The 10000-nt window shown below is 40.6% G+C and overlaps 1 protein-coding gene across 7 annotated transcripts in view; it reads left to right on the forward strand.

The window, feature by feature from the left end:
* Nucleotides 1-10000, forward strand: part of gria4a (glutamate receptor, ionotropic, AMPA 4a) — a 60448-nt gene that overhangs the window by 12274 nt on the left and 38174 nt on the right. For all 7 annotated transcript variants that reach the window (XR_014534750.1, XR_014534751.1, XM_083549013.1 and 4 more), the window contains exon 3: nucleotides 8090-8329. Coding sequence is in view for 5 of the 7 variants with exons in the window: in XM_083549013.1 (XP_083405139.1) it covers nucleotides 8090-8329 (240 nt within the window). In the remaining 2 variants the exon portion in view is untranslated. The remainder of the gene's footprint in view (nucleotides 1-8089; nucleotides 8330-10000) is intronic.

Consider the following 10000-nt stretch of genomic DNA (forward strand, 5'->3'; position numbering starts at 1 on the left):
TGGAAGTAATAGTTTTGGCCCCAACAGAGTCTATGAACTTTATCAAGTCTGTCTGGAATTAGGTGAAGAGACAGAAGGATTCAGAAGATCTCTGGTTAGTTCTCCAAGATGCTTAGAAAGACCTAGCTGCCGTGATTTTCCGCCAGAGGCGAACTGGGGAGTCACGTCTGAAATGCACAGGCAGGACGTTGGTCAATCAGAATTCCAGTCGACAGCTGATGATGTCATAATGCGCTTTAGAACCGACCAATCAGCAGCTTCGTGTCAACTTTCACTCGTGCGCTACATACTGTGTGTGAACTGTAATGGTTTTTGTGTGTAATTAAAAACGAGGATCAATTTCGGTGTCAGGCTCATTTATCATGGGCATACTTGACACACACACACACACACACACACACACACATTAAGCAGATTATATTACAAAAGGAAAGACAGTAAGAAAATGAGCAAAAATTTTTTTTTCTTTTTCTTTTTTTTTTTTACATTTTGCCGTCATACACATCTGTTCGACTATGCGTGCACACACACACACACACACACACACACACACACACACACACAATGCTGAGCAAACACAAGATTTACCGGATGGCCCAGGCACCTCATCTGAATAGTGTGTGTGTGTGTGTGTGTGTGTGTGTGTGTGTGTGTGTGTGTGTGTGTGTTTGTGTGTGTGTGTGTGTGTGTGTGTGTGTGTGTGTGTGTGTGTGTGTGCGTACAAGGTTTCCTAGGCGACACATAAATGAGCACTTTGCCTGAACAGAAATAGTCCGGTGATTCATCTGACCGAGAAGAGGAGTGTCACTTCCACACACACTTCTATACACACACACACACACACACACACACAACACACACACACACACACACACACACACACACACACACACATACACACACACACTACAGAGACAAGATGTTTTTGCAAGGTGATCTCCTATACTATAATCATTTATTTTGTTGTGTGTGTGTGTGTGTGTGTGTGTGTGTGTGTGTGTGTGTGTGTGTGTGTGTGTGTTAGGAGGTATGATACTGAGGAAAGAATTTTGACATGATCTACACACCAGGGTACTATAATAAGCGGAATCTCACCGAGCAGATGAGCAGACAAGTGTGGATTGAAACACCTTTGATGTGTCTAAAATCATATACCGATGTTGAGGTGTTGAGGCCCAAGTTCTAGAGCAGAAGATCTACCACATCTTCCAACACATGGAAAGCATATCTTCATGGAGCTGGATTTGTGTACAGAAACATTGTCCTGCTGGAACAGGTTTGGATCTTAAAGTGAAGGAGAAAACTTCAACTCTAGCATCCAAGTTTGTGTGTAAAAAATGAGGGATGAACCACGTATGGCTGGAAAAAGCAGGTGTCCCAATACTTTTGAGACTAGTATTGATTAAATGTGAATCCATTGCTTCAAACGATTGGTTACGCCATTCCAAAACCTCTCCGTCTCTAATAGCATCCAGTGTACACAATTGTTCAGAGACTGGAACTGGGAAGACGGGGCAGAAAGCACTTGTGGATAACGATCTGTTGCGCAACGGGAGCTGGAGTGCTTTTAGTCTAGAGCGGGGTTTAAATGGTAGTGTTGGAGGTGTTCTCGAATTGAGGGGCAAGAAAGAAAAGATTGTGAGTTTGGATACATCCATTTACAGTTATTTGGTGGGGGTACTATGTCAATCACACTGTGGTTGGCCATTAGGGTCAACAAGGCCTTCTCTGCTGGCCTAAACACTATCAGAATCACTGATGTACATTTCTATCCTCCTCATTTCATAGCTTTTCTCTCGCCTCTAGACGTGTCTGTATTTATTAGAATTTCTGTCCAATCAGATTTCACATCTCATGTCACCAAGGTCAACGGAATCTGCTGTGAGGCCTTCAGAAGCAGCACTGCTTACACCTGTAGTGTAAAATCCATGTTTCTTTAAGCCTGTTGCATTAACCAATCAGATGGTGACACTCGGGCCATCTAGCAGGTGTACAATATTGTCAGCGTTTTCACGTCCTTTGATTGGACAGTTAGAAAACGCACTAGTCAGAGCTCGCAAACCGCATCTGTAGCAAACTGCACAAGCTTGTGACTTTAATAGCTGTTTTTTTTTATTCCACAATGGCTGATAGAGGAGAAGAAATTTTGATTGGTTTGGTTACAGCTGGACAGAAAAGCTGGACATCGTGAGGAAGGGTTGGCCATTCAAAAGCGTTTTTATGAACCATTTACTTTATGAACTAACTTTTGAGTGTTCTTTCCTGTAGAATTTGCATAAACACATATAATTTGCCTTTTTTTCAAATCCCCAGGTCATTTTATGAGGTGAATATTGATGCTTCTGATCGAGATGATGTATGAGGGAGGAGCAGCTGTGGCTCCAGTGAAAGGAGACTTGTTGAATTGTGTTCATTGGGTTTCTTGCTTTAGTGATGATATTCATTCTGTTCCACTGCGTTTCTCTATGAGGGCCGTGGCATCATAATGGTATTAAAAGGTGGATTAATTCAGGTAGGACATCACTGAATTCACTGGTGAGTATCTAGAAGAGGGCAGAAAGCACGTGTGGATAATAATCTACAGTGATACATGATATTTGGTGTGCTGGTGATCTAAAGCGTGAGTGTACATTATGTGGAAGAGGGTAGACAGCGCTTTCATTCACATGTGTTACAACAGAAAAATCAAGTTAAGGCCCACTTCCACTTCCAGATCCTGAGCTTGAGTCTCTAGTCAATTTCTCTGCAAACTCCAGACCACTCCAAAAACGATCAATAAACTCATCGGACGTGAATGTCGTTTTTTTTTTTTTAATCCGTGTAGAATGCTCAGACTATTCTGTTCTAGTGCCTTCTGTCTTATTTCTTCTCAACTGCGTTTTAATGGCTGCCAGGGTTCCTCGTGTAAATTCTCCTGCGAGCGATTTAGAACTCGATTTCCGCAGAATCCAGACTGATAAACGAGGCTCGCGGTCATGTACTTCGTTAACTCTTGGTACAGTGGCGATAGTTGCTAATTTAACTTGCTTGGTGTTACTGAACATGCGCAGTGGTCGCCATGGTAACGCTGGAAGGCGACTAGCTGCTTCGATAGAGAGATACACACAAGCACTAACAAAAAAGAATCTATCTATCTATCTATCTATCTATCTATCTATCTATCTATCTATCTATCTATCTATCTATCTATCTATCTATCTATCTATCTATCTGTGTATATATATATATATATATTCTCTCTCTCTCTCTCTCTCTCTCTCTCTCTCTCTCTCTCTCTCTCTCTCACTGTCTGTGTGTATATATATGTGTGTGTGTGTGTGTGTGTGTGTGTGTGTGTGTGTGTGTGTGTGTGTGTGTGTGTGTGTGTGTGTGTGTAAAACCAGATCTTTCTCTAGCTACATGAAAAAATGAGAATTCAGACTAAGGACAAGAGCAAAAGAGTTTACACAGAAATGATGGATTTTCTCTCTCTCTCTCTCTCTCTCTCTCTCTCTCTCTCTCTCTCTCTCTCTCTCTCTCTCTCTCTTTCTCTCTCTCTCTCTCTCTCACCAAAATTAAAGAATATATAAAAAAAATAGAAGCAACAACAAAAAAAAACAATAGAAGGAGAAAGAGAGACAGGTTTATAAGGGATAATGATGAATAAACGTAGGGTCCGAGGGTTTGCTAGAGGACGTATCGAATTTAACCAGCATCATGAAGGTCAGCGAGGTATCAAGTCCAAGCTCTGAAGAAGGTAGTGATCAGGGTTTGATAAAATAAAAAGTCCAATAACGCTCCATTAAATGTTATAATAAACAATGGACAGAACATGGAACGATCTGCTATGAGCCTATAGGAGGTACCAGGTAAAGAGGGCATTAACCAAAGAAGAGTACCAAGAGCTTAAGGGTAACTTTGATTGGTTGCCATTTTAGGAGTCTGGTTCCTCTCAAGGTTCAGTACTAATATCATCTCAGGTGAGGTTTTTTTCTTGCCGTCGTTGCTACTGGGTTGCTCATTTGGCATGAAACATATATAGAGTAATTGATTGATTGCTTCTCTGTAACAATGAACTTAAAAATGGAGAACCAACGGTGGATTTTATGAACAAGTGATAAGACTAAACACCATATAAAAAACAAGAGACTTTTTGCAAAGCTGTGAGTGCATTTCTCAAAACAATGAGTACAAACAGCACTAAACATTGGATTTCTTGCAAAAGCCTGCACTTTTCATAAAATCCTTATTCATCTCTCAAAAGTAAGTATTTGTGTCAATGAACATCTCATTCTTATCAGAATCACAAGTCCTTTTTGTCATTGTTCACAAACATCACAATGTTTAGTCATGTTCTCAGTATGATGCTGCACAGTTTCAGGATTTCTTGATGTAAACTATGGTTTGGATCACAGAGACTGAAAATCACAAAATTTGACTTATCTATGAATTTCAGCAGAACAAATTCATTTATTCGATTGTATATTTGATTTATACTGATTGCAAGACCTGACAGGATTTACACTTTTACTGTACTATACAAGTGTTTGTATGTTTCTTAGTTGTTCATCTATTTTCAGAATGTATAATTCTGTGTTTTGCTCTGTCTGTATACACTCTCCAATTGAAGGTTCACAAGATTCACCTTTGACCTGCTTTATAGAATTTAAATCGATTATCGGTTGATCTGATGTCGTTCACTCGCCTTCATTAGTGACAATCAAGATTCATCTGCACAATTCAACAATTCAATTCAAATTTACAAAAAAAAAGTTGAAGAGAAATTTTAGATGACAGATGATGACAACTAGTTTAACCAATGACTTATACAATGAATTGATGCTGAGATTTTTTGGGGGTTGAAACTATTCAGGTGGAACCAGTATAATATATTCTGATCAACATGAACATAAACAACTGATCATGTAGGAAACAGCAGACACTTGTACACAATCGAATAAATGAATGCACTAATGCGTTCACAATTTGATCAAAACAACAAGACATGTTCTTATGATGAGCACAAATTATGTGGAGGTGGATGAAGGAGTTTCGAGAATTTTCATTTCTGATCTGAGAAACGCGATTGTTGTGCTGAGAGTAACATGAGGGTCTTTTCACAGAAACTACAGTAGATTAAGCAATGACGAAAATGATAATAGGAACATTATAGCCATGATAAATCATAGTATTTTGCATACTTATGTACAATTGAAGGCAAAATACTTTTGTACCTTTTTTCAAGTGTAAATTTGAAGGGATTGAAGTTTTCAATTGCTCCTCCTTAACCTTGTTTCCAAAACGTCCTACCTGCACGGTCCTTCTATCAAACTCTACTCCTGACCTCTATCCTCATCACTCCTGTTGAAAATCACAGCATCTTCAACTTGGGACTGAAGAGACCAAAATGATTTTTTTTTTGCTTTGGCACAAATAACGACAGTTGGGAGAAACTCAACAGTGCTCCTCACACTAAAAACACTATTTTCTGTGGAGCGTTACGCTGGTAGCATCATGTTGTGGTGATGGTGATCTCCAGCATGGTCCTGGAATTGTCTCCAGTCTTCGTTTTGGACAGACAGGCCAAACCAGGCTGGGTAGAAAGATCTTTCCAGTCATATGAAGTTGTTCTCCAAAACGTGACCACCATTTTGAAGGCACACGATTGTACAGGACGTCTTTGAACGCATTCCCTCCACTTGAACTACATTTAGGAGACCCAAACTTGTTCCAGCATGACTATGATTTGGAGTATAAGATCATGAGTGATCTGCTGTAAAGCTTTGGGATGAATTGGAAACGCTGTTTGCTGGTCAGTGGTAGGAAAATGTCCTTCACAATATCCCCGGTTTATCATTAGTTTTCCGAGCAACAGAAAAGAATATCATTCTCTCTTTCTTTTTTCTCTCATTTCTCTCAGTTTTTCTCACACTTTATTAAAGTATTTCATTTTTACATGACGTTTCAGGGTCGAGCGAGGTCAGCGTGCGTATCAGCGCAGACAGATGATGTCATTGGCACGGGTGAAACCATTTTTAGAGTGAGAATTTTAACAAGAACTCACACACACACACACACACACACACACACACACGTTTGCTTAAAGTGGCGTTAAAAAGGTTTGTCACCTTCCCGCTCCCTGTAGGAACAAAGAGTGTTACCGGTGTTAAGGAAGAGCAGAACGACAGACAGACGTGAAGTGAAAGAGACAGTGTGTAAGACATGCGCTCTATGAGCAAAAGTATTGAGACGCCTGATTTTTCCAGCCATATGAGGTTCTTTCAAACTGTTACCTAAAAAAAATATTGTGAAGGACATTTTCAGAAGCAGCATGAAATGTTTCCTTCACTTGAACAAGGAGACTTAAAGCTTTTCCAGCATGACAATATACTATATGCTTTTCATGGGTTGGAAGATGTGGAGGATATTCTGCTGTAGAGCTTTGACCTCAACCCTATTGAACAAAGTGAAATGAAACAGCACCTCAGGCCTCCTCAACTTACGTGCATGAGTACCACTTTACTAACACCCTTGTGGTGGAATGAATAAGCACAATCTCCATAAAATCTAGAGGAACATCTTCACAGAGCTTATTATAAGAGCAAAGGGGATGGGAATGGGATTCAAAAAAGAAGCATCTACCAATCTTATGGTCCATTAATTTTTGTCCATTTATAGTATAATTATCCCCAGGTGCATTTTGTACATACAGTATGGAATTAATTACTGTCTTGTATCTCTTGCGATCACATGACCACAATTTTTCCAGATATAAAATATTATTTCCCTCAGATTTTTTCCAAATGTCTTGGCAGGGCTGTTTCTCACCTTTTTGGCCCTCTAAGCAAGATTCATTTTGTAAACCCCACCCATTGGCTATTTGCAACCTTCCATAAAAAAGATTAAACACATTAAAAGTCATTGCAAAATTTCTTGAATTTAAGTATGTAAACATACACTATATGTTATCTTCAGCATATCTTCAAAAAAATTAATGTTGGTAAATAAATTTAAATAAACGAGGGCAGCGGCAGGGGGCATTCACTGGTTCACCCTCCCCCTGGTTTCGCCTTAGGCGACCGCCTAGTTTTTCTATGCCTAGAAACGATGCTGGGGTGGGAAGTGATGGGGGATTCAGTGGACATTGGGTGGTCTTACGTGGTCTGGGGGAAGTCCATATATTGACACACGCAATAACGTGCAAATTTATATTTCTATTATACATATGATTTCATTCTTAATGTAGTTCCATAATTATGAAAATGCCACTCAACAGAATGCGGAATCGATTGGAGCATAATTTATCAGTGCAAAGTAAAACTTAAAATTATCGATTCATAGAGAAAAAAAAATTGGCACAGGCAGAAGTGCTCTTTTAAAAAAATTAGTAAATAAAGTAATCTCCCGACCGTGCAAGTCAAGAAAATTGAAATACAATGATTTTAATAATAATAATAATAAAAAAAAAATTATTGAAACATTTTTATTCTTTCTGTGTGGCACCAGTAGCGTCTTCTTCTTTTTCTTTCGGCTGCTCCCATTAGGGGTCGCCACAGCGGATCATCCGTCTCCATACCACCATGGAGACGGATGATCCGCTGTGGCGAACCCTAATAAAAGCAGCCGAAAGAAAAAGAAGAAGACGGTACTGGTGCCACACAGACGGCACCAGTATCCTCTGCAGCCCAGTTATTGGGGACCCCTGGTGTAGATTATTCCCTATTGTGGGTCTGGACCCTCCAAAATCAACAGACCTTCAGAGGCAAAAAAAAATGCCCTGAAAAACACGTTACTAGCATGGGTGAGGTGTGGAAGAAAAATTTTTTTAATTATGCTGTAATCAGAAAATAATAAACGACGATAGAGTTACTGTTACCGCGCCAAAGTTGGTCACGTTCCACCATGTCTTTAATTATTCCTATGTAACTGAATTGATTTCCAAACTTTTGTCTGTGTCCGTGTCTAATACATGAACAAAATATCTTTATTCCAAAGAGGTTCCATTTTTACATTCACATGTTCATGCCATTTTTGAATATTGCCTCACCAATAATTTTGCAAATGTCTGCATTTCTAACCTTGTTCTCTCTGTGTGTGTGTCTTTTGGCAGTCTGCTCGCAGTACTCGCGAGGCGTGTTCGCGATATTCGGCGTGTACGACAAGCGCTCGGTCCACACCCTCTCGTCGTTCTGTGCGTCGCTGCACATCTCGCTCGTCTCACCCAGCTTCCCGGCAGAGGGAGACACCCAGTTCCTGATTCAGCTCCGGCCATCGGTCCGCGGCGCCTTACTCAGCGTTATCGACCACTACGAATGGACCCGCTTCATCTTCCTGTACGACACCGACCGAGGTAACGCTCATCCACGCATAACACATGTACAACAGAATGGGTTCTTATGCTGCAATAAAATAGCTGGTATTCATTTCCAATAAGCAGATATCGATTTACAAATTTGTTTATTTCCACAAAAACCTGGGGTTTGAAATCCACTCTTCTTATTAGATTTTCCTCTAAGATTTTGTGCCGATTTTGTGGAGATTTCATTTACCCACAAGCGTGTTAGTAAAGTCGGGTACTGATCTAGGTGAGCTGAGGAGGCCTGGGGTGATGTTCCAATTCACCTAGTTCAATAGAGTTGAAGTCAGCATTCTATAGGAGGAGATGTTTCCTCATCTTCCAACCTATAAAAGCATCATGGTGCCGGATGTGTGTACCGGGATAGCATCGTGCTGGAACAGGTTTGGGTCTCCTAGGTCAAAGGAAGAATTCACATCCAAAGACATCCTAGGGAATTGTGTGCCTATAACTATTTTGAAGAAGAACATATGGCTTTTGTCCATGTATTTTAGCCAATGATTTGTTTGCAACGTTGCCATTTGGAATAAATATTGCCAAAAATAATCAACTTTGGCCAACGTTATTAATACACCTTTTCATGTTTACATTTTGGCATGCTTCCAGAATCAGGGGAATTGTGGATTTTTTCAGGATTTCCTGAAAGCTTGACCTGATGGTAATAATAAGGACATGAGGTATATTAGCGTTGTAATCCTAAGTGTGTTTAGCGATCATATCCGTCTCGGTACAGCATCTCACTGGAATCCGTGGTGGGCTTGGCCTTGTGTGTCATAGACAGCTGAGCACTTTTGCATCTTTAAGCACAAATGCTGATTTGTTGGACGTTGTTATCAGATTTTTAAGCCTATGCTGCAACACACACTCATTAGCGAGTCTCATTAGCAAAGGCACACAGCAGGAAGGTGATATTCATGCCACGTCAAGTCTAATCGCAACTGGTCATCATTCATCTGGATCTAGTGTTTGTTAATGGAGCTGGCCACACACACACAGCTATACCTTCACCAAGAAGGATGCAGACAGACTGTGTCGGCAAGGGCTCTATCTCCTCTTGCTAGCACATATAGCGCAGGCTAAAAGAATGCTATCAAGATGAAACTCTGGGAATGAGCCAAGGGGAAATCCACCTCCTCCATACCTTTACCACTTTTCTATATCAAACTTCCTGTATACTCCACTCACATTCTTATCCAGAGTGACTGACATTCATCTAATTCATACAGCTGAGCAGCTAAGGGGTTATATGGCCTTGCTCAGGCACCCTGGATTAGTAGCATTTGACTTTGGATCCAAAGTCAAATGCCTTAACCACTAAGCTTCCATCCTCCCCCATGCCTTCTTTTATAGTCCAAAAGGTCTTAAAGGTTCTTGGTGTGTGGACATCAGGAGGCTTTAGGGATGTCGAATTTGCACAAGCCCTTGTAATTCTGTAACAGCTGGTTCTTAGTGTGGACTTGCTGTTTTATTCTTCTTTCCGCTTCTCTCATTAGGGGTTGCCACAGCGGATTAACCAACTCCATACCCCCCCTGTCCTCGACATCTGCCTCTTTCAAACCAACTTCCTGCATTGTCTTTCCTCACCACATCCATAAACCTCTCCTTGGCCTTCCTCTTTTCCTTCTACCTGGCGGCTTCATTTTCCTTACTTATTCTTCTACCGAT

This window comes from Silurus aristotelis (assembly GCF_946808225.1).
Source record: "Silurus aristotelis genome assembly, chromosome: 8".
Lineage (NCBI taxonomy): Eukaryota > Metazoa > Chordata > Actinopteri > Siluriformes > Siluridae > Silurus > Silurus aristotelis.